Below are 25,798 nucleotides of genomic sequence, written 5' to 3'. Positions count from 1 at the left end.
GTTAGAGGGCAAAAATGATGTCAGAAAATAAGTTATTATTATTATTATTATTCATTGTTGTTATTTAGGGGTGCTGTGATGGAATTTAGGTGTCCTAAATTAGGTGTCGCCAATGTCCTAAACCCCTCCAGAAACGCCCCTTATACTGCACAACACAAAACCAATAAACAACAAACAACAAAAAATAAATGTACAATGATTTTTTTAATATGTCAATTTTAAATTACATATGAGAAAAACGTTGCTATGATCTAGTCTTCAATCAAGAGCCATGCACTGTAGAACTGTCAGTTAATTTTTCTGTCTCCAAGTTTTGTAGTGTCCATCCAACCAATCAGAAATCTGAACAATATGAAATCGCTGAGCTGGCCAATGATATTGACACGGGGGGGGGGGGGCAGAAAAAGGTGAACTGCCTTGGTGGAAAAGGGGCATCCGTTGACCGTGGACTGGCAGTTCCAGAGGCCAACTGAGAAGCAGAGGGGTGCATCTGAGGCAGCAGGTAGAGACCTCAGGTTGTCTGGATTGCATTTCCTTGTGTGAATGACATGAGAGCTGCGTTTTGTTTAGAACAACTGGGATGTACTGAAAACACATATTCCTGGCTGATGGCAAGCATAAATGTGAGAAAGAAAGAAAGGTTAAACTTCTCTGTTTAGAGCCTTGTCAGTGTCCTCGCTCGGTGGACTTGCGCAGGTAGACTTGCAGGTCTTTAGACAGACAGGTCTTCACACGAGGAGTGCTTCACACGAAGGCTGTCGCTTCCGCTGACGCGGAAACTTACTGTTTGAATAGATACGCGAGCTGTGTTCACAGCTGAGGACGCCTGTTTTATTACCACAACAGTTCTGACGCACTAATGGCTTTCCCGTGGCTGAAACTGTAGGCTACCACTTAAGCCCGCAGTGTTTCTCAATCCTACTCCTGGAGCCCCCCTGTCCTGCATATCTTCAGTCTGTCTTTGCTCCAGACACACCTGATTGAAATAATTAACATGCTCTTTATTAAATCAGGTGTGTTCGGCTAATCAAAAGTGCCACTGATGAGTTCGGTCAGGTAGGTAGAGCAGGGAAAGATGGAAAACGTGCGGAGCAGGGGGGCCCCAGGAGCAGGATTGAGAATCAGTGACTTAAGGTAACAATAATTCTTCAAAGCAGGGCCGGCCCGTGGCATAGGCAGTATAGGCAAATGCTAAGGGCGCCGACCATCCAGGGGGCGCCAAAAACGGGGGAGAAAAAAAAAAATTACTCTTCTTAAAACTAGTTGGTATTATATATCTTAATAGGAAGATAATGAGCCAAAAATATCTAACTGCATAGCAAACCCTATTAAATATGAATAAAAATAATAATAAAAATGATGATCACACTTTACTTTCCTGAGATGCTCCCCCTTCCCCCCGGACTAATTAGACTCTACCTGCTGGCGGAGGGGGGAGGGGGGGAGGGGGGCACGCATTGACGTGACCCCAAAAGCAAGCTCGACAACAAGACAACGACGACAGGACAACAACAACATGTCAAAACGTCCCAAAGTGTCTGGTGCCCAGGGGAGGAAAAAAAGAAAAGAAGAGGAGGAAAAAAAGAGAGACAGACAGAGGTAATGTTACAATAAAGGTGATGTCATGACATTATTTGTACGTAGGAGAACAACGACACGTTGTTAACCAAACATGGTTTGCTAATCAATAAATAGCTAGCGTGAACTGTTTTAACTTCAGTTAGGCTAATGGCATGTTACGAAGGACCAAAGCTGTTATGAAAAATGGCACTCCCACCCAGCTTCCAAATATGTAAATATTATAGGGTCAGCAAGAGTTAAAATTAAAATAAAACTTTACATTTTTATTGAAAACTGGTTAGCTCACGTTTTCTTAGCTTGCAATATTAGCCTTAATCAAAAAGCTAACGTGTTATTCCTTTTCCTATAGTTGCACAGTACACATCAGTGCACATCATTCCTGTTATAGCATACCTTAGCATTCCTACATTCTATATTATAGTGCAGTTTACTACTTCTTTGCATTCTGCTAATCAGCATTTCCTTGTAATGACAAAAATTGAATCTTATATCATTTGCATATCAGAAAAGTATTAAACGTGTACAGCGTAGTCATCATGCACATATCCCTTAGATTTTTAATTTGTCATATTTCAGTTTATTCTTAAAATCATATTATGTATCATATCATATTTATTATTAGATTGGTGTAATATATTCCTCTTCTCTCTTCAGATGCGCTGTTGAGGTTTCTCAGTCCCACCCCTGCAAACTCTTGACCTTCCTGCATGAGAAGAAGCTGGCAGAAATTTACCCCAACATGTGCTCTGAGAATCTTTGCCACTCTTCCTGTCACAGTGGCTACTGCAGAAAGAAGCTTCTCAAAGCTTAAACTGATAAAAACCTACTTGAGAGCTACAATGATGCAGGAATGTCTAAGTGGCCATCATTAGTATAAATCATGTGGTCTCAAGTAAGCTATCATACGATGATGTTATAGATGACTTTGATGTAAGAAAGAGCAGGAGAGTTAAGCTGTAGCAGCAGGTGATATGAGGTTGAGTAGGTGGTTGTGTAGTTTTGATGCAGTACCAAGTGTAGTTGAGTGTTGAGTGTTAAATTTTGTAATTATCCGAGGACGAGGTCAACAGATAGTGACAGTATGAACTGTCGTGTACAAAGCTGGCTAACTGGCTTAAAATACACTAGCCAAAAGTCAACAATATTATTAACATTGTATTAAATGTGCACAAGCATGACATATACGGACAAAACGGACTTTGGTTTCTTTTATTACAACAGACGTCCAATAACATTTAAATCCAAGTGCTAACACATACAGCTTCAATACTTTTGCAGTTAGCTAGAATGCCTCTGAGCTAGCTAGCTAACTGCAAAAAGTATTGAAGTAAAAGTACTGAAGCTGTATGCGTTAGCACTTGGATAAGGTTCATCATGCTATCCAGTTGACAAAGTTAGCAATCAATACTGAACTTTAAGTGTTTTTAAATATACGCAAGCATTGAATGTATGCCAACACAGACAAAACAGACACTGGTTTATTTAAATAATGTTTATTCACACGTTAATTATACAAAACACATCAGACATCAATAAACTTGCATACCACTACACGGTTATAGCTAAATTGTGACGTTGAATGAGCAATGGAACTGGAAATGCCCGGGAAAATTTTACGCTGGGAAGAATTGTACGTGACACCGTATCTCCGTGAATTCTGGCTCTACCGCTCTGTCTCAGGCTCCAGTGCCAGCCACAGCAGGAGGGGGGAGGGAGGCACTTAACAGAACATAACATGTTGTGTATTGACACAGATTGTGACACTTATGACAAAGCGTCATGTCTGCTGTTAGCCTAACCTTATTGTATGTACACTTTTCTACGTTTTTTTTTTTTTTTTTTGACTCGCTGAATTAAGGTATTTCAACAAGGGTTCTCTTGAGTGGCTTAGTCAGTGAAAGTGCCTTCATAAGTTTGAGGTTGGTCTGTGTCATTCATACATATGAGGCTGGTCTGTGTCATTAACTAATAAAGACCAACGATGACCATGACCAGGAGGCTGAACTGTGTCATTTACTGAAAATGAGTCAGTCAAACACAATCGAGCTTGTTCCGCTATGAATATGGTGGGTTATGTCAGCCAGGCTTCCTCAGTCTCAGCACTTATGAGAACCCTCTAGCAACTCGAGAGGTGTGACTCAGATAATGAAGTGGAAAACAGGCAGTGTCAGATGATTGAATTTGCCATGGTGCAGCATTCTTACAGCAAGTGAAGAGGATGCTGTGGAGCAGTGGGCTTAATGTGCATTTGGAAAATTTCAGAAAAGGAGAAGCATAAAGAAAAAAATGTTATAAATGACTGTTTACACAGTTTCAATATCATTTCTCAGAGAACAAGAACCATCATTAGACCAAGGACCAAATGGTGCACATGTCATTTCTAAAACCGATATATCCACACTGTATATGCACACCGGAATTTGTCTTCCTCTGTGCTCTGCAGGTTGGCAGCTCCCTGGGTTGGAGTCCATCTCTTATTTCAGTGGGTCTGAAACCTTTGAAGCTCATGCTGAACTGTGACACAGGCAATTTCTCTCTGACGCTTTATTCTGTCACATGTTTTTTGTCGTAATGCCAGAGGTTCCCCCTTACTCTGTTTTCTCTCCACAGATAGAAGAAGACTGCCACCCCCACCTCCTGCTGATGGTGAGTTCCACAAGAAGATAAATTTCACATGTAGATCAGCAGTGATATGGATTTACTTTCCATCAACTTAGAGTAGGTGGTTTTGCACATAGCATCATCAAATATCCCTGGACCCATCTGTTCAGAATAAATTTATTAAGATAACTAATTCAGATTCTTCAGTTCATCTTTACCTACTTTCACAATACCTCAAACAGTAAATTGTCCTGTGGTGTGGGTAAACCACTACATGTGACTTAAGATTCACAACATGACATTTAACTCGGAAGTGAAAAATAAAATGTTTACTTTACAGAAATAGAAATAAGAGAAATTATACTTCCCAGAAAAAATATTACTCAATATTACTTAATGATGTGAGGTAAGTTTTGTTACCAACTCCCCATGAATCCAGGCATGTGCTAAATGTGCTAACATTTGTAACCTTCCTGTGATGAAGGTGGTTCTTCTCTGCTTCCTTTTTCTTGACTTACCTCAATATATAATCAATAATGAGATGGGTATGATGGTATTTATTTAAATTATGTCTTGGTTTTACTGGTCAGGAGCAGCAGTTTTCCCTGGAACACTTGTATGGAAAGCTTTCATAGTCCTGTTTTTTGATTTGTATTTGTACTGATTTATATGCAGCAGATGCATATTGTCGCTAGAATTTTTTGCAAGAAAACATTTTATTTCTTAAAACATGAAACAAACAATTAATTGAACAATTTATAGTTTTTATTACCATGCCTCAGCAGAAAGTTCCACTTTAAGGACTTTAACTGGCAACAACCGCATTGCTTTACTCAATAAGTAGGTGATTGTCATAATTCAAAGACAAATAGTAGCATCTCTGATTTTTGCCATCCTGTGGCTGGAGTCATGGTGATGACCCCAAAGATCAGCCTTCAGCTATTCTCAGCAGAGAATCAATTTCAGACACTGACAGACATGCTGGCTAAAACTTTTATACATTTAAACATACACTATATGGACAAAAGTATTTGGCCACACCTGTTTTTTCAGGGATTGGGCTAGGCCCCTTATCTCCAGTGAAGGGCATCTTAATGCTGTAGCATACCAAGACATTTTGGACAATGCTATGCTTCCAACTTTGTGGCAACAGTTTGGGGAAGGCCCTTTTCTATTCCAACATGACTGTGCCCCAGTGCACAAAGCAAGGACTATAAAGACATGGTTTGATGAGTTCGGTGTGGAAGAACTTGACTGGCCCGCACAGAGCCCTGACCTCAACCCCATTGAGCACCTTTGGGATGAACTGGATTGTGAGCCAGGTCTTCTTGTTCAATATCAGTGCCTGACCTCATAAATGCTCTACAGAATGAATGGGCACAAATTGCCACAGAAACACTCCAAAATCTTGTGGAAAGCCTTCCAAGAAGAGTGGAAGTTGTTATAGCTGCAAAAGGGGGACCAACTCCATATTAAAGTATATGTATTTGAATACAATGTCATTACAATGTAATGGTCAGGCATGCAAATACTTTTGTCCATATAGTGTAGATTTTAGTTTTAGTAGGAAGACAAGACAAGAAAACTTAAATGACTAGATTTTATGCTTATAATGTCAATCTGATATGCAATATAGTACAATGGCAATTCAAAGACAATAGACAAAATGTACCCCTTAACTGAACCCGCTGTGTGTGTGTTGTCAGGACCAGCATTGTATCCTGGAACCCTGGTGACGGTCAACATCCCAAACCCTGACATTCGGGCATTACACTATCAGCCAGCAGCTGTCCCTACACCAGCACCTGCCTGCATCAGCAAGATCAAAAATGACAAGAAGACAAAAAATCGCCCCAAACTGACTAAAGCTGACATAGGCGCCCCCTGTGGCTTCAAGTGGGTATTGAGCACAGACAACATGGTGGTGAACTATGGATGTGCTGTGTGAAAGTGCTACTGAGTTCTTGCTGCACAAAATACATGGTGAAATACACTATATGGCCAAAGGTATGTGGACACCCCTCCTAAGTATTGAGTTCAGGTGTTTCAGCCACACCGATTGTTAACAGGTGCATAAAATCAAGCACATAGCCATGCAATCTCCATAGACCTTGGAAGCAGAATGGGTCTTACTGGAGAGCTCAGTGACTTTAAACGTGGCACTGTCATAGGATGCAATCTTTGCCACAAGTAAGTTCGCGAAATTTCTGCCCTGCTAGATCTGCCCTGGTCAACTGTAAGTGCTATTATTGTCAAGTGGAAGTGTCTAGGAGCAGCAACAGCTCAGCCACGAAGCCGTAGACCACGCAAACTTACAGAGCGGGGCGGCTGAGTGCTGAAGCGTGTAGCAAGTAAAAACCGCCTATACTCTGTTGAATCACTCACTACAGAGTTCCAAACTGTCTCTGGCTTCAACATCAGCACAAGAACTGTGCGTTGGGAGCTTCATGAATTTCCATGGCCCAGCAGCTGCACACAAGCCCAACATCACTATGCGCAATGCCAAGCGATGGCTGGAGTGGTGCAAAGCACACCGCCACTGGACTCTGGAGCAGTGGGAACGCGTTCTCTGGAGTGATGAATCACGCTTCACTATGTGGCAGTCTGATGGATGAATCTTGTTTTGGCGGATGCCAGGAGAGCGCTACCTACCTGAATGCACAGTGCCTACTGTAAAGTTTGGTGGAGGAGGGATAATGGTCTGGGGCTGTTTTTCAGGGTTTGGGCTAGGCCCCTTTGTTCCAGTGAAGGGTAACATTAATGCTACAGCATACAAAAACATTTTAGACAATTGTATGCTTCCAACTTTGTGGCAACAGTTTGGGGAAGGCCCTTTCCTGTTCCAGAATGACTGTGCCCCTGTGCACAAAGCAACGTCCATAAAGACATGGTTTGATGAGTTTTGTGTGGAGGAACTCCAGTGGCCTGCACAGCCCTGACCTCAACCCCATCAAACACCTTTGGGATGAATTAGAGCACTGATTGTGAACCAGGCCTTCTCGTCCAAGATCAGTGCCTGACCTCACAAATGCTCTTTTGGCTGAATGAGCACAAATTCCCACAGACACACTCCAAAATCTTGTGGAAAGCCTTCTCAGAACAGTGGAGGCTGTTATAGCTGAAAAGGGGGGGTTGGGGGGGCAACTCCATATTAATGCCCATGGTTTTGGAATGGGATGTCCAATAAGCTCATATAGGTGTGATGGTTAAGTGTCCACATACTTTTGGCCATATAATGTAGATAAGAATAGAGAATAACTGTGACAGTTTAGATGCAGTTGTGATGTAGTTAATATAATCATGATATATTTGTGATATTTTCATGATATACTCATGATAGAGTCCTAAAACCGCCATAGTTGTAAATACCTTCTTTCATGAGTGGCCAACCCAGTTTTATTAATAAATAATTGCACCGAGTGGAAAAAAAACTGTAAAAACATGTCAAATTCTAATAAACCCTGGCAAGTTCTCACATTACTCCAGCAGCTATGGCACAAGTGTGATTAAGTGACATTTATGGTCTGTTTTCTCCTTTGTTTGCAGACATGTCACTCACATAGGATGGGACTCTAACACAGGATTTGATGTAAGATGTAATAGTTTTTGACGTAAAATGATCTTGTTTGTGAAAATTAACACTCACATAAGTAAACATCTAGGCTAATTTTCTTCATTTTCAATCATTTGTGTTCAGTCATTATGTGGCAGGAATGCTGCGTTTCAGAGAAAGTGCCTGAGAGCATTGTTCCTTGTGATCTGATCACTTTTGTGTCCCATTTGCTAGTGGTAGCGGGTAACATACATACTGAACCAGCAGGCTGTGCCTTGCGATAATCTCACTGTAGGTTCATTTTAAAGCAACAAAGCAGTGTCCCATTGACCACCTGGTTCATTCCTTGATGTCCCACTAGACCAATAACCTGGACCCCGACTTAAAGAAGCTCTTCTCCTGTGCTGGGATCAGTGAGGACCAGCTGACTGATGCTAAAACCTCCAAAATCATCTATGACGTCATTGAGAAGTCAGGAGGGCTTGAGGCAGTCAAAGAGGAGATGAGAAAACAAGGTCAGAATTCGACCTCCCTAAGCATGTCTGTTGCCTTATTTTATCAGAATACAAACATCAGGTCTAAATCTATGCTATTTTATTTCTTTGGCTGTCTTCCAATGTGGGCACAATCCACCAGTTTTGATCAATGTATATGAGAATAATTTATATTTTCATTTATATTTATATGACAGCAGTGCAAAAATGAGTGTAGTAAAGGATGAGTAAAAGAAGTAATCTAAATAAAAAAGTACAATAATCAAAAACATGAATTAAGGAACATAGAAATGTTGGTGGTGTTACCTTGGGATGTCTTTCTCTGGAAAGGCTGTGGCAGGTGGACAGTTTGCTTTCAAGCCCTCCTTCCTGTGAACATGTAACCCCATGCTCCCCCACCATCCCTCACTCTCTGCAAGTAATGATAAGCTGGCCAGTGCTACAAAAGCAAGTGTGCTCTGTTGGTGGGCACCCTCTAATTATTAAATTACTGTTTGATTTCTTCTAATTTTTGCCAATTTAAATAAGAAGGCTGTGGTGCCACTCTTATTATTTGTTGTAACTTTTGAAATTCATGTGTATATTAATATTCTACTGAGGTTTTGTTGGTTGTTTGTTGTTGTTCTTTGTTGGAATTCTTTCTCTTACTTCGTTCTCTGGGCAGAATTATTTTTCTGTTGTTAGTTTCTACAGTTTCTTGTTGTAGTATCTGGATATTTTAGCAATTTTGTATTTTTAAAAGTATATATTAAGTATACTTATAATTGATTGGAACTGGTTTATTTAAAACTTAATGGGCCACATGTATCAATGGTGCGTACACACTAAAATCGTGCTGAGCACTTTTCTACACATAAAACGGTATTTATGAAAAGATACTTCCAGGGAAAACATGCGTACCTCTGCGCATGATCTCGAGGTGGCGTATGCATAAAATTTGTAATTTTCAGATTGGCAACACCAAGAGGAACTAACGGTGATGCAAGTAAATGGGTCTTGTGTCAATCATTGATGAGTGTTATCGCGCCAGGTCCCAGCGCCAGGATGAAGTGACTGAGGGGGCAGTTAAAAATGGCGAGGGGGCAAATCTTTTTATATAGTAAAACAGTAGATTATCATCCTGCTATTGCCTATTTCTGCATTTTTTTCATCCTGCGGGTGGCAATATAGTGGCGTTTTGACTAAATGTGAACAATTCCCTACCTTACCTTCTCCATGTGTTTGTGCATCATAGCCATAATATGAAATAGGAATATTTGGGGCAGATTGCCAGGTCACCACCTGGTGGTAGGTTTAATGAAATTCATTGATTTAACCATGCAACAGCCTCTGAAAGGCTAAATAACACAAGACTACTGTTTCAAAATCAAATAATACATTTATTTCACAGCAGTGGTGAAGCCAGTATTAAAAGAGAGGCCAAAAAAGGAATAAGCGCACACAGGACCAGTGTGTGAAAATTACTGTAGCACAAACTACAAAAATATTGGAAATGTTGGAATATTCGTTGGAAACGACACAGGGAAGTAAAGTTTCGGTCAACGAGAGAGAGGGAGAGAGAGAGAGCAAGCGAGAGAGCTGCATGGCATGAGCAGAAAGACAGGCAAAATGATCTGATTATCTTTGTTTTTTTTACTTGATGACCCTGACACTGTTGGCTATTATTTTGTTGATTTTAACAGTCATCTGTCAGTGGTTAGAATCGTTCATGAATTCTATTATTTTGTGTCCTGTAGATGTACGTTCCGAGTGCTCCGATTCCCTAGAGTGCAAGGACGCTCAGGTTTAAAATCTGACCACTTTTTCTTCTCCTCCACTGTACGCACCTTTGGTGAAACTGCATTCATAACAGTCACCACTTTCAGCCACTCCGCATTTTTCCGTCGATTTGAAATGCCGGTAGTCTGGCCTCCATTTTTTCTCCTCTCCACCTCATCAACCATCACCTCCATCTCCACGTCCGAATAATTTCTTTTCTTATGTCCTGCCATTGATCCTCAACATCAGTCTCTGCATTTCACTCAGATTTACCTGGGATCTTTAATATGCTAATTAGAGGAATTAAAGGCGTGTGTCAGGGCTCAGGCACGGACTCAAACGCAGACCACGAGTGCTCAGGTTCCAGACGGTTTTATTGGAATCGTCGGACAAGAGCGTAATAGCAGAACAGGCAGGGTCAAAACCAGGCAGGCAGTCCAAAGGCAAAGCAGGGATCAAAAAACAGGAACAAGCAGGGTCAAACCGGGCAGACAGGCAGATCAGGGAATCAGGGAAAAACGGCAGGCAGAGACGAAGTCAGGCCAGGTCAGCACAGGAAACTCAAAACAGAATAACAGGCAGGAACAAGGAACAAGGAACAAGGAACAAGACCGAAGACACAAGACACAAGACACAAGACACAAGACACGACAAGACAAGACAAGACAAGACAAGACAAGACAAGACAAGACAAGACAAGACAAGACAAAAAAACATTGCAACAAATTGGCAACAAGACAGAGACAAGCAGGGTAGATATAGGGCTGGGGTAACGAGGAGATGGGATGCAGGTGGGCAGACAGGCAGGTGGAGGAGATCAGGTAATCAGGTGGGTGGGGACAGGGCGGAGAATGGGGCAGGGCTGGAACACAAGGAAAACAGTAAACAAAAGCACATGGACCACATTGACAGACAGGGAGAACACCAAAACAACAGCTAGGGGGCCGGAGTACTGACAGCGTGTCTCGGTCCATATAAGAACAATTGTGGGAGTGGATGTTAAGTGCGTTCATGTGCACATAATCTCATGCTAATGTGATTTACGCTCAGATTTATGAAGACAATCAGGCGTACGTGGTGTTTGATAACTCTGACGTAAAACTTCTGTAGACAAATAGTAAGATTTTGCGTATGCATGGTCCTACGGCAAGTTGTACACAAAGATTGATACATATGGCCCAGTGTCGTTTGAAGGTATTATCACTTTGCTGTAGTCCCTAACCAGGCTCTCTGGGGATTCTGGCAACACTAACACCATTTCCACTATCAGAACTGGCACTCACTGAAACTAGGGCTAATGACCCACTTTCTTTTCAAGGCTGAAAGCTTTACCCTTAACCTCACTCAAGATGCAAGGGGAAACATCATGGCAGGCAGGGGGAAAGATATTGAGTTTTGTATTATGTCAGACTACATCATCTGGATTTTTAACAAAATCAGCAAGTCAACAATGTTCAGCTAATACTAAGCTAGCAGGCTAGCTACTAAAGTTATAAGATGTTGCAAATACCTTACCAAAAGAAGCAGAAGCAGACATGCTGCTACGGTAATCTGTTGTGTCTGTTCTTTACAGATTAAGAATATCTGCATGACAGGCATTTACAGTTTTTCTTGTTTGCTTGAACACATTTGTCACACACACATGTCACATTTTCAAAACGATTAACACACAGGTGAAACAGAAGCTGACTGGCCAAAATGACTAATTTTATTTGCAAAATGCTCTAACACTCACAAAACATTAAAAACATGCAACAAAAGCAAATATTTCCCTCAAACAACACAACTTGTGGTCAGATTAATATATTCTTTCAATCAATCATTAGACACAATGGATAACAAAATATAAAATACAGCTATCAATATGAACCGTTTCAACCTTAATTTGTGCTATGTGCCTGTGCTATTTGTTGATACTTTATATAGTTTTAGTATGTGCCAAAAAAGCAAGCAAGCAAGCATATCACAGCATGAATTGTATTCTTTTCTCCCAAGATGATTTTACTAGAGATAACAAACCCTGCTGCACTCTGCACCTGCACTTTTTTGAGATTCCCTGTTGAAATACTGTAAAAAAAGAGACATCTTCTAAGAAAGTTTTCATCATTCATTTTATTCTTGTGTGCAGGTCTTTCTGTGGCCATGAACTGTCATTGACATGTAAGACCTACAGTAAGCACCTAGACTAGACAAATTCGGACATTCAGTATGGTACAGTTTTTGTACTGCATTCTTTCTTTAAAGAACCAATAAAGAATTTCACCCAAAATCAGAAATACTCAGAAACATTTTTTTTATTGTACTGCATCAGATTTTTCCATGTCATTTTTTCCATACTTTTCAAACTCTGAAATGCTGAAAACTGTAAATAAAAATAAACATAAAAGAAACCAAAGGAAACTTATGGAAATATCCAAAAAACAAAATGAAGAGTTCAAATACTCAGAACTTCACATTTAGTCCATTCATTCCTGATGATTAGGCCATAGGTTCTCAACACTGCATTGGATGCTTTCCCTTGCAATGCACCAAAGGAAAAACCTCCTTGCATGGCATATCCGTCCCTGGCAGTCCTCTGCACCTATTGCCAGACGACCAGCATTCATTGCCTCCAGGAGGGACATCTGGTCATATGGCCGGTGATCACATACCTTCCACCCCCAAGCAGAGAAGAATTCCTTAATTGGGTTCAGAAAAGGAGAGTATGCAGGGAGGAATTGCATCATCATACGGGGCTGTGCTGCAAACCATTCATCCACAAGGCGAGAGCGGTGGAAGGCAACATTGTCCCAGATGATGACATACAGTCATGCCAGACATCAACAGCCCTCTCTCTTCGGGTAGAACCAGTCTTTCATTCAGTGCACCAAGAAATGTGATGAGGCATTCTGTATGGTATGGGCCGAATGTTGGTATGTGGCAAAAGACACCATCATTGGAGATGGCAGCACACATGGTGATATTAGCGCCCCTCTGACCTGGCACTGTAACAGTGGCCCTCTGCCCAATGATGTTCCTTCTGCATCCCCTCACTTTAGAGAGGTTGAAGCAGGCTTCATCCACATAAATAAATATGTGATGTGCCCCTTCAGCTTCAAGCTCCATTATTCTTTAAGGTTAAAGCAATTCATAAAGCAAATTATTCCAGTTGCATGTAACTGTATGGTATGACAAGACATTACAATAACAAATCTTTACCTGCACATACTGGAGTCTTGCCTCCTTCATGATGTCTTCATGAGTTTCTTCGGAATGTAACTCTGTACAGCTGCTTCATTCCAACATGGTTTCATGTAAGGACTTGATCAATAGTAGCCTCTTTGATCCATGCTTGCAAATAGCAACACAGAGGTGGCATCTTTTATAGATAGATAAGGACTGATTGCTGATTGAATAGTTGTGCAAAGGAGTTTCACACAAGTGCATTAGAGATTCATAATTATGCAAGTAATGTCCATCAGCTGTGAATAGATGTTTTCCTTTTGTTTAACACATTAATCCAATAGAGTTTGGGGTCTTTCTATGAGATCTATGTTAACTGTTTTTGAAAAAGGGTGTAAAAATGTGTGAAATCAATTAAAAAGTGTTAACACATTTGCAGGAGAAGACTTCTGCTGTGCTAAGAAGGTGATGATGAAGATCAAGTGGATCCCAGTTTCATTAAGCGTGTTCTAACAATCAAGAAAAACTGTAACATTTTAAATAGGTCAGGAAAAATGGTTGTTAAAAATACTACCTATAATGACACCTTTGCATTTTATAAACTTATTGCCTATGAGTAGGGGGTAATTGAAAATGGTAAATGGACTGCATTTATATAGCACTTTTCTACTCATTTGAGTACTCAAAGCGCTTTACAGTTATATGCCTCACATCTACCTACCAGTGGCAGAGGCTGCTATACAGGCTTACCAACTGGCCTCTGGGAGCTGTTGGGGGTTCAGTGTCTTGCTCAAGGACACTTCGACACTCTGCCAGGATGAGCCAGATTCGAACTAGGGACCTTCCAATCCCCAGTTGACTGCGCTATCTCCTGAGCCACTGTCGCCCCCTAATTGAAGATGATGGGTACACTTTATATTAGCAATATTTTGTCATTAGCAAGGGAGCTAGCTATACTGATAGCTGTATTCTTGTGTAGCTAACTAGCAGCTTTATATTCTATCAACATTTTCTTTTTTTCCATCAGGTCCTTGTTTCATTCCCCTTCCAAGTCATTCAATTAGATTGCTAGTTAACCAAGTAGACGTGCTTTATTAGCTATCCACAGTTATCTAGTTGATCATTCATTTTAGTTTGGGGAATCTGTATCTTCAAAAAATGTGTTGATGCTAGTGCATTTGTTAGAGCTAGAGTATCTGTTGTGCTCAGTCCAGCACATTGCTTTTCCTTCTTTCCATTTACATTACATTTATTCATTTGGCAGACACTTTTATCCAAAGTGACTTATGAGGCAGAGTACAAAAAGCGAAAGCCAAACACGGAGTCACAATGTTAGAAGTGCTGCATGGCCAGGAAAGGTATGAGCTAGCTGTTTTTCAGGGAAAATAGAGTTTAGGACATAATAAATTGCTTTAGGACATAATAAATTGCTTTAGGTGGCAGTGATTCAGGTGATCAGGTGAGTGCAGAAGAGTTGTGTCTTCAGATGTTTCTTAAAAATAGTGAGGGATCCGGGTAGGTAGATGCAGCTTTGTTGGCTGTTCTGAATGCAATGCCAATAGTGGACAGAAGGATTTGGTGATTCACCATGTCAAATGAAAGGTGGCAGACTGGTCTGGTAGAATGAGGGCCTATGTTCTGGAGGCAGCTCTTGCCAACCACAGGGTGTCAACAACAGACAGTAGGGCCACCTCAGTGGAGTGGCCAGTTTTGAAGCTAGATTGGTTGGCATCCTAGAGGTTGTTTTGTGAGAGGAAAGCAGAAACCTGGGTGAAAACAACTTGTTCAAGATTTTCAGTTAGGAAAGGGAGGAGAGAGACCGGTCTGTAGTTATCTACTAGTTTAGGGCTGAGTTTAGGCTTTTTGAACAGTGGGGTTACCAGAGCCTGCTTAATTGTGGTGGAGAAAGTCCCAGTAGTGAGTTGATGATGTACGTGAGTGCAGGAGAGATAGCTTTTAGGAGATGGGAAGGGATGGGGTCCAGGGGGCAGGTGGTGGGTCAGTTTGGAGAGGAGAAGCTTGGAGACATCAGCCTCAGAGACAGGGGAGAATGTGGATAGTAAAGTGTTGTGCCTGGGTGAAGACTTACTGTGAGTGTGTAGAGTGGAGAACTGGCTGCTGATTGCTCCCACCTTTTTTTCCTCAGCTGCCCTGAGTCTGATCTATTTGTTGTGGGGAACCTCAGTAAACCAGAGGCAGGAGGGTGACACATGTACTGGCCTGGAGGAGAGAGGGCAGATCCTGTTGAGGCAGGATGTTAGGGTGGAGCACAGAGTGTCAGTCACATTGTCAACATCAAGTGAGGGGGAGTGGTTGGGAGAGGGGAGGGAGGTGGAGACCAGGGAGGAAAATTATGTGGCGGAGAGGGAACGGAGGTTGTGGTGAAAGGAAATAAGAGGGGTGGTGGATTTGGAAGGAGACCCACATTACCCACAACTGAATGAAGAAGTGATCAGACATGTGTAGAGGAGTAACAAGGAGATTGTCTGTGGTGCAGTTGCGGGTCAAGATGAGGTCAAGCTGGTTGCCTGCTTTGTGAGTTGCTGGGATGCAGAGGGGTTTCAGGTCGAGTAGGAAGTCTACAGCCTAAGGGGTTGTCATTCCACAGAGACTACCATATTCTCCATTACTGATGCACTTCAATCAGCCAGAGCTTCCTCCCACTCCTCAGTCTTGATTCTTCTAGACCTTTTTGCAGCCTTTGACACAGTGGACCACAATCTACTTCGTTCCACTCTGGCTACTTTAGGGATCACTGACTCCCCTTTGGGTTAAATTCTACCTCTCTGGAAGCTCTTTCAGTGTGGCCTGGAACAGTGGGTTGTCCAGACCCTGACCCAGAGCCTGTCTATGGGTGTCCCTCAAGGCTCTGTACTCGGCCCCCTCCTCTTCTCCCTTTACATGCAATTTCTTGGCTCTCTCATCTCCTCCCACAATTTTTCAGACCATGTCTATACTGATGACACAACAACTCTTCCTACCATTTCCGCTGTCTGACACACAGGTTTACATTTACATTTATTCATTTGGCAGACGCTTTTATCCAAAGCGACTTACATAGGTTATAGTTCTTTACAATGTTATCCATTTATACAGCCGGATATTTACTGAGGCAACTGTGGGTTAAGTACCTTTCCCAAGGGTACAGCAGCAGTGTCCCAGCGGGGATCGAACCAGCAACCTTTCGGTTACGAGTCCTGCTCCTTAACCACTGTGCTACACTGTGCTACACTGCCGCCATTTCTGCATGCATCTCAGCTTGCCTGAAAGACATTTCACAGTGCATGGTATACCACCGCCTAAGGCTGAGCCTGGCTAAAACTGAAATACTTTTCTTCTCATCCAAATCCTCCCTGTTTCAAGAGCTCTCCCTCAGCCTAGACACTACATGCCTTACAATCAATAGCACTGTCAAAAGCCTTGGTGTAATGCTTGAGAGGGTTTGCAGATTCTTCTCATACAACATCCGAAGGATCTGCCCCTATCTCACTACATATTCAACACAGCTCCTAGGTCAGGCCATGGTCCTCTTATGCCTGGACTACTGCAACTCCCTCTGTGCTTGCCCTCCTGCATCGGCAATCAAACCTCTACAACTAATCCAAAATGCAGCTGCACGACTTGGCTACAGTCTCCCTAAATGTAGTCAAGTTACCTCCTCACTTCACTTCATTGGCTTCCTTTTATTGCTTGTATCAAGTTCAAAACCTTGGTGCTGGCATACAGGACAGTGAATGGGACAGCCCCCTCATACCTACGACCCCTATTCAAACATGATGTTCACTCAAGGTCGCTGCGCTCTGCATCTACAGGGCAACTGACTGTCCCGACCCAATGAAGTTGCTCTTCTTAGACACAATCCCCGTCTGTACTGATCCCTCAGTGGTGGAATGAAATCCCCATGGTGTTTAGGACAGTGGAATCACTAGCCTTTGTCCAATGCAGACTGAAGACCCACTGTAAGGACTCAGGCAGGGACTCAGTCGCAGACCAAGAGAGCTTCAGGTTGCAGGCGGGTTTATAATGACGGCAGGAAAGTAGCAAAACCAAAAGCAGGCAGGGTCGAAAACCAGAAGGCAGTCCGTGGACAAAAACAGGGTCAGTAACAGAAGCAGGCAGGATCCGAAGACGAAGGGCAGGCAGAGTCAGGCACGGAGAATACAGAAATCCAAAAAACTGCGGGAACGAAACAGGTACGAAAACACTGAGACGAACTGGCAAACAAGACAGGAACAAGCAGGGTAGAAATAGGGCTGGGCTGATGAGGAGATGAGATGCAGGTGAGCAGGCAGGCAGGTGAAGGTAATGGGGCAATCAGGTGGGCGGGGACCAGGCGGGGAGCGGGGCGGGGCTGGAACACAAGGAAAAACAAAAGCACATGGACAGGGAAAAACAAAAACACCACAGCTAGGAGGGAGGAGCCCTGACAGTACCCCCCCCCCCCACGGATGCCCCCAGGCGTCACAGCGGGTTCGCCAGGGTGCCGGCGGTGGAAGTCCCGGATGAGGTCGGGGTCCAAGATGTCCCTGGCAGGGACCCAGCACCTCTCTTCAGGACCGTAGCCCTCCCAATCAACCAGGTACTGGAGTCCGCGCCCCCGTCGCCGAACTTTAAGCAGGCGGCGCACGGTGTACGCCTCCGATCCGTCGATCAGGCGGGGTGGCGGGAGCGCCCGGGGTGCAGGACAGAGCGGGCTGCGGAAGACGGGCTTGATCCTCGAGACGTGGAAGGTGGGATGTATGCGGCGGAGCGAGAGCAGCTTCAACCGGACCGCTGCGGGACTGATCACCTTAGCAATGGGGAACGGCCCGATGAAGCGGGGGGCGAGCTTGCGGGAGTCTGTTCTGAGGGGAAGGTCTCTGGTGGAGAGCCACACTCGCTGACCCTGACGATAACGAGGGGCTTTGGAGCGGTGGCGGTCGGCGAAACGCTTAGCCTGGGCTGAGGCTCGCAGCAGGGCGAGCCGTGCACGCCTCCAGGTGCGGCGACATCGCCGGATGAATGCAGCTGCCGAGGGGACGCCAACTTCCTCCTCCTGGGCAGGAAACAGGGGGGGCTGGTAGCCCAGGCAACAATGGAAAGGGGACAGCCCCGACGACGAAGATGGCAGGGAATTTACGGCGTACTCCACCCAGGGCAGGTGCTGGCTCCACGCCGACGGCTCCTGGGACATCAGACATCGCAGCACCGTCTCCAGTTGTTGGTTCGCCCGCTCGGTCTGGCCGTTGGACTGGGGGTGGAACCCTGACGACAAGCTGACTGATGCGCCCAGCAATCTGCAAAATGCCCTCCAGAAGTGGGAGGTGAACTGGGGACCCCGGTCAGACACCACGTCAGAGGGCAGGCCGTGCAGCCGGAAAACGTGAAGAATAAGCAGCTGCGCTGTTTCTTTGGCGGAGGGAAGTTTGGGCAACGGAATGAAGTGGACAGACTTGGAAAAACGGTCGACGACGGTGAGAATGGTGGTGTTACCATCTGACGAGGGCAAGCCAGTGACGAAGTCCAATGCGATGTGGGACCAGGGTCGTCGGGGAACTGGCAGGGGTTGCAGCAGACCGGCAGGTGGCTGGTTGGACGTCTTATTCCGGGCGCAGACCGAGCAGGCGGAAACGAAGCGGGGAATGTCCTCCCTCATGGTGGGCCACCAGAACCGCTGACCGATGAACGCCGCAGTACGTCGGGCGCCAGGGTGGCAGGCAAGTCTAGACGAGTGCCCCCATTGCAGGACCTGGGATCGGACAGACTGAGGGACAAAGAGGCGGTTATGGGGGCAGGAGCTAGGACCCGGCTCGGTCCGGAGGGCAGCGCGGACGGTGGTCTCGATGTCCCACTGCGCTGCCGCAACCACGCACCGGGTAGGCAGGATGGTGCTGGGTTCTGGGGTCTCGCCTGCTGACGCGAACTGGCGAGAGAGAGCGTCAGGTTTCCCGTTCTTGGTACCCGGTCGGTAGGACAGGGCGAAGTCGAACCGGGAAAAGAACAGGGACCAGCGGGCCTGTCGGGGGTTCAGACGTTTAGCCGACCTGATATATTCCAGATTTTTATGGTCGGTCCACACCAGGAACGGCGTCTTTGCCCCCTCCAGCCAATGCCTCCACTCCTCCAGTGCGAGCTTCACCGCCAGCAGCTCCCGGTCGCTGATGTCGTAATTGCGCTCGGTGGGCGTGAGGCGGTGGGAGAAGAACGCACAGGGATGGAGTTTGTTGTCAGCAGCCAAACGCTGAGACAGGACGGCCCCCACTCCTATGTCCGAAGCGTCCACTTCCACAATGAACTGACGGGCAGGATCAGGCTGTGTCAGGATGGGCGCAGAAGTGAAGCGGCCTTTCAGGTTGCGAAATGCTGCCTCGGCTGCCGGGGTCCAGGAGAATGCCCTGTTGGTAGATGTCAGGGCCGTGAGGGGAGCTGCTACAGTGCCGTAGTCCCGGATGAAGCGGCGGTAAAAATTGGCAAACCCAAGGAAGCGCTGCAGCTCCCGACGGGAGGTGGGGCGGGGCCACTCCTCCACTGCACGGACCTTCCGCCGGTCCATTTGTATGCTACCCGCTGTGATAACAAAACCCAGGAAGGAGATGGTGTCTCGGTGGAACTCGCTCTTCTCAGCCTTGACGTAGAGGTGATTCTCCAGCAGGCGCTGGAGAACGCAACGGACATGCCAGACGTGTTCGGACAGGGAGCGAGAAAAAATGAGGATGTCGTCGAGGTAGACGAAAACAAACTGGTTCAGCATATCCCGTAGGACATCGTTCACCAGTGACTGAAACACAGCAGGGGCATTAGTTAACCCGAATGGCATAACCAAATATTCATAGTGACCGGTGGAGGTGTTGAAGGCTGTCTTCCACTCATCTCCCTCCCGGATACGGACTAGGTGGTAGGCGTTGCGGAGGTCGAGTTTGGTGAAGATGGTGGCCCCCTGCAGCGACTCAAAAGCAGAGGACAGGAGCGGAAGGGGGTAGCGGTTTTTCACAGTAATGGCATTGAGACCCCGGTAATCAGGTGGTGAGGAGCCGGGCAGGAGGTCGATCGCACAATCATAAGGACGATGAGGGGGAAGCGAGGCTGCACGGGACTTACTGAACACAGGCTTCAGGTCCAGATACTCCGGCGGCACTGCCGAGAGGTCCGGAAACTCCTCTGGTGCGCAAGCGACAGGTGACACAGGAGCTAGGGCCTCATGCAGACAGTGGGAGTGGCAGAACGGACTCCAGCCCAGGATCTTGTTGCCCTGCCAGTCGATGTGGGGGTTATGTCGCGCCAGCCAGGGATGACCCAGGACTATGGAAGCTTGCGGGGTATCAATGACGTGCAGTACTATCTCCTCGCGATGGTTGCCGGAGATGAGGAAGCCCACGGGGGGAGTGGCGTGGGTGATGCGGACCAGCGGGGCCCCGGTGATGGCATGGGCCTCCAGAGGCGAGTGCAGCGGGACCCGGGGCAGTTGCAGCTGGGCCGCCAGGTTGGCATCGATGAAGCTCCCATCGGCCCCCGAGTCAATCAGGACGGAGACCGGGTGAGGCTGATCCTCGACGAGCAACGTGGCAGAAAACAGAGGGCGGACTTCAGAGGACTGGCTTAAGGGGGTGATGCTCACCTGTAGTCCCCTTGCTACAGGTGACCGCTGGCTTTTTGCTGGGCAGGTTGCCACGAAATGCCCAGGTTGACCACAGTACAGGCACGCTCCGGCGCTGATCCTCCTCTGACGCTCAGCCGGGGACAGGCGAGTCAGGCGAGTGCGGTCGACTTGCATCAGCTCCGGGAAAACAGGCGGCGGTGTAGCAGGGCTGTGCGTTGCTGGAGTGGGTAGGGGCTCACGGGAGGGGCTCCGCGGTTCACTGGCTCCTCTCTCCCGCTGCCGCTGTGACAGGCGCTGGTCAACGCGGATAGCCAGATCCACCAAGGCGTCAAAGCTGACCGGCAACTCCCGAGTGGTCAGCTCGTCCTTGATGGTCTCCGAAAGGCCGTGGAGAAAGGTGTCATACTGTGCCTCCGTGTTCCACCCAGTGGAGGCAGCGAGGGTGCGGAAATCGATCGCGTAGTCAGACACCGACTGGCGCCCCTGGCGGATCAGGAGCCTCTCCCTCGCGGCTTCACGACCGTGTTTGGAGCGGTCGAAGACCTTCCTCATCTCCTCGGCGAAGGTGGCGAAGGAGTGGCAGAAAGGGGCGTCAGCATCCCAGACCGCAGTGCCCCACTCCCTGGCGCGTCCCGTCAACAGGGTAATCACGTAGGCGATCCTCGCCCGGTCCGTGGGAAACGTGGAGGGTTGGAGTTCGAAAACCAGGGAGCACTGGGAGAGGAACGACCGACAGGTTCCGGGATTCCCCGCGTAACATTCGGGAGGTGGCAATCGGGGCTCCTGGCACGGGAGAGCTGGCGGGGCAGACGGGGGAGCTGCCACAGGCGGTGCGGGGCAGTTCTCCTGGCTCAGCTGCTGCAGTTGCAGCAGCTGGGACGCGACGCCGGCAAGGTTGGTGGCGAAACTCTCCAAGGACCGGCCTATGGCTTCCAGCTGGCTTTGATGGTCCCCCAGTAATGCGCCTTGCAGCTCCAGCGCAGTCCTCAGCTGGGGCAGGTCTGCTGAGTCCAGCCGGCCAGTTCGTACTGTAAGGACTCAGGCAGGGACTCAGTCGCAGACCAAGAGAGCTTCAGGTTGCAGGCGGGTTTATAATGACGGCAGGAAAGTAGCAAAACCAAAAGCAGGCAGGGTCGAAAACCAGAAGGCAGTCCGTGGACAAAAACAGGGTCAGTAACAGAAGCAGGCAGGATCCGAAGACGAAGGGCAGGCAGAGTCAGGCACGGAGAATACAGAAATCCAAAAAACTGCGGGAACGAAACAGGTACGAAAACACTGAGACGAACTGGCAAACAAGACAGGAACAAGCAGGGTAGAAATAGGGCTGGGCTGATGAGGAGATGAGATGCAGGTGAGCAGGCAGGCAGGTGAAGGTAATGGGGCAATCAGGTGGGCGGGGACCAGGCGGGGAGCGGGGCGGGGCTGGAACACAAGGAAAAACAAAAGCACATGGACAGGGAAAAACAAAAACACCACAGCTAGGAGGGAGGAGCCCTGACACCCACCTCTTCAGACTGCATCTCAGTTCCACTTCTATCCCCACCACCTAATACCTGCTACTTCTAGTATACTAGTATGTAATGCTAGTATTTTATGCTAATTTTACATGTAGTGTTGTGATGTATTTTTATTTTGTGTTTTAGGGACTGTTGTATTGTAGTATACTTGGCTTCTGACAGATTGCACAAGTTAACTTGTGGTAGGGCTCAAATAGTGTTATGCTCACACTCACTAGTCTGAGAGTGTTTTTAGCCTGGTCTGACACTGTTGCTTGTTTAAATTGAATGGATACACTTATGTTCTATTGCGATGGAAGTCGCTCTGGGTGAGAGCATCTGCTAAATGCATGTAATGTAATGTAATGGTAAAATTAAGGTCATCCAAAAGGTTGAGCAATTGACTTTTAGAACGGGACTGAGAGATGAGGTAAGAGGATAAATTCAATACAATTGAAGCAGAAATCTCAACAGAAATAAGACCATCAAGGAATTCCAATGATAACTTCAGGAAAATATAGGACAAAGCTTTGGACAGGTAATCAGATATTTTTGATCTGCTCTTATACCACTCCCTTCTTTAGCAAAATGTCCACAATATCATTCTCTGAGGCATGGAGATCCAGATCTCAAAATGTCCTAAATTACTTGACTGTAATTAGGAGCAAAAAACTTAACAGCCTTAGACCATGAATGAGACCATTTGTCAGGATGAGATATTCCTCTGTCTCCCCATGGACAGCAACCCCTCCAGCATCCTTCCTCCTAATTGTGGGAACTTGGCTGCTCCATAAAATCAATCAGGAGGTCCAGTGCACTGAGCCATTTTTTCATTTGTTTTCTTCATACATGGTAAGACACTTCTGTTGTTCTCTGTATTTAGTTACCCATGTTAGAGTTCTTTTCCCCGCGGCAATGGGCTACAATTGTTTCTGTGGCAATGGGTTACAATTTTTGCCATTGGTAACAATTCAAGAAAAACTCAATAACAGTCACCTCCATCTACTTCATTCGAAACATTAGTTAATTCGCTTACATTCAAGTATAATACGAGCATTGTTGGTATGTTTTACATCTTTTACATATTTTACATTTTATCTTTTACGTAAAGTATATTTTAGGGTTATTTGATGTATAATGTAATAATTGAGTTAAGTTACAGTTCGTTTGTATTACTGAAGGTCAGGCACAGATGCAATGGTTGCTAATGTTGTTTATTGAAGTGTGTTTATAATCATTACGACTGTGTTTCTGTGTTTAGTTTCACCCTATCTGCGATCGTCATTAAAGGAAGACTTAGCCAGTCCAGTGTCGTCTGCGTGATGATTGTAGAGGGAATTACATTGCCCGTCAATTTACATAAAGGGTTGTAGAGAGGACGGAACAACACTTTTCAATCCATGCCTTCAGGCTGTTGATGAATTTACCTTTGTACCTGGAGAAGAAATGATTGAGGCATCAACAGCTTCATTACTCTTTTAAATGAATAGCTTGGTAACTAAAGACTTATCTTTATTACATCAAACTCAAGAAATGAAGTGAATTGAGCTGGGAATTACATCTTGTGACAGTAGCACATTGCAATGATTTACCCTATCCAAGAGATTATGGGCAACAGAAGAATTGTGACAGTTCAAAGGTTTTAAAATGGTTTTGTTAAGGTAATCAGCAGATGGTCTTTGATGGTATACTGAAGAAGGTAAGCAAAGCACCTCTCATGCTTGGGAAATTAAACATCAATAGGTAGGATGAGGAGGATGGATGGTAGAGTAGGATGTAAATTTTTCTTCATCATCTCTGTTTTATATTAAACTTCAAATAAAAGTATGTAGTTTCTCAAAAAAAACATTTCAAATGTTTCAAATAAAGCGCATTTGTGAAAAACAGCATTTTTAAATACAAATACTTAAATGCCATTTGTGTTTGACCCTGGTCTGGTTGGAGGTGAGTAACAGCTTTTACCAAAAACAATTCATATACAGGAAAGCAGGCTGGGGCATGGGTAAAGCTTTTGCGGTGGCTTAGGTGGATGGAGTAGTGTAGGGATTTTTCCTTCTTGTGAAGTAAGACTAGTTCCAAAGTTTAGGTTAATAGCAATTCATTAACAAAGCAAAAACTAGTGTTTAATTGCAGTATGAAACATACCGGGTAAAAGCAAAGCAGATCAATTACAAAGTGATGTTGTTTGGGTACAAGCTTTTATACCCAAAACCTGAAATAAAATGTTGAAATAAAATGCAGGTTCCTGTCCCTGACTGGATGGCAGAGAAACAAATGGACATATACATTTGTAAGGTTTTCGAGGCTCCACAGAGTCTCCTCCTTCATCCTGCTCACAGGAAGGGACAGAGGTCTCGCACTTCATACAGGAACAAAGGGTGTGGTGTGGAACTAAATGGTCATTGTTAACATTGAGGCATGCCAATCAATTCCCTTTGTCTCTCACCCCCCCTTAATAATTGAGTTAGTTTTAATTGTATTAGGTAATCATCCAAGAACACTGAAGCAGGTTTTGCACTTTCCTTACAGTAGGGGTAGCACAGAGGAACTTGCGAATAGAGTGGGAAGAGACACAAGAAATACACAGGAGTTGAGAGAAGGATTAGGCAAACCAGGGGCTGATGACATTGCCAAAGCAGTGATCACAGAAGAAACTGCCAATGCTGCTCCAAGTTCCTCTGACAGGGAGGCCGAGGGAACAGAAGCAGGAGGCAGTGGCATGGGACAGACACCCCAGCAGTGTGTGGCATGCTGATGGAAGAAGGAAAATGGAAAACTGCCTGGTCAAGACAGGTTGTAGGACCCCATGTGGAGCTACTACCTGGTGGTCAGTTCAGGAAAATAGAATAACTGCTGCTCAAGGGGCAGACAGCAGGGCAACAGTCCAGGAAGAAGCTGGAGACTCATGGGAACCTGGCTGGACAATAGCAGCAGGCTGGCGATGGCCAGAATAGACATGCAAACGAAAAGGGGTAGCATCCTAGCATTTGTCAGTGACTACACAGAGTACATCATCCCCTGGCAGAAAGTGGAACTGGCATTGGTGGAGGCTGTAGGAGCAGTGGAGGGAGCATCAGGAACAAAGCAGCTGTGACTGGAGGCACAGGAGATGTCACTCACTTTCTGGGTGACTCAATTTTTAGAAACCTTAAAGTCTCTCTTGTTTATGATCAGTGTCAATCACAGAGGCTAAGTGGAATCTCACTTAGAGCGATGTGTAAAACCCTACGTTGTATTATGGTAGAATGAGTGAAAAAGGGGCTTCTGTTTTCAGCCTCTCATGTTTCACAGTGATCGCAGAACCTATCTACACTGGCTAGCCAGATTTACCTGTTTTGGTCCTTTTTCAGATGTCAGACTGTGACATCTGTGTGTCAGATGTTATTTGGTCAGGATCTACCTCAGCTTTGTGTTTTGAAATGAATCAGATCCTGTGGGGGTATAATGTTTTTTCAGAGTGTGAGAGCACAAACCTTTTGTTTTGTATCTTTAGTGTTGGATTTCAATGTCTGCAATGGTTTATAATTTTGTTTAATCTAATGAAATATATCTCCCTCTGCTTCTGTCTTCTTATCTC

At 45.4% G+C, this 25,798-nt stretch overlaps 1 protein-coding gene across 1 annotated transcript in view; it reads left to right on the top strand.

Annotated features, from left to right (window-relative positions):
- Window positions 1-25,798, top strand: part of LOC118781178 (wiskott-Aldrich syndrome protein-like) — a 41,867-nt gene that overhangs the window by 13,367 nt on the left and 2,702 nt on the right. Inside the window, exons 5-8 of the mRNA XM_036534096.1 lie at window positions 4,192-4,227; window positions 5,889-6,078; window positions 7,729-7,771; window positions 8,097-8,250. Of these exons, the coding sequence (XP_036389989.1) occupies window positions 4,192-4,227; window positions 5,889-6,078; window positions 7,729-7,771; window positions 8,097-8,250 (423 nt within the window). The remainder of the gene's footprint in view (window positions 1-4,191; window positions 4,228-5,888; window positions 6,079-7,728; window positions 7,772-8,096; window positions 8,251-25,798) is intronic.

This window comes from Megalops cyprinoides, chromosome 7, assembly GCF_013368585.1.
Source record: "Megalops cyprinoides isolate fMegCyp1 chromosome 7, fMegCyp1.pri, whole genome shotgun sequence".
NCBI classification, from domain to species: domain Eukaryota; kingdom Metazoa; phylum Chordata; class Actinopteri; order Elopiformes; family Megalopidae; genus Megalops; species Megalops cyprinoides.
This window is presented reverse-complemented; position numbering and strand designations above follow the sequence as displayed.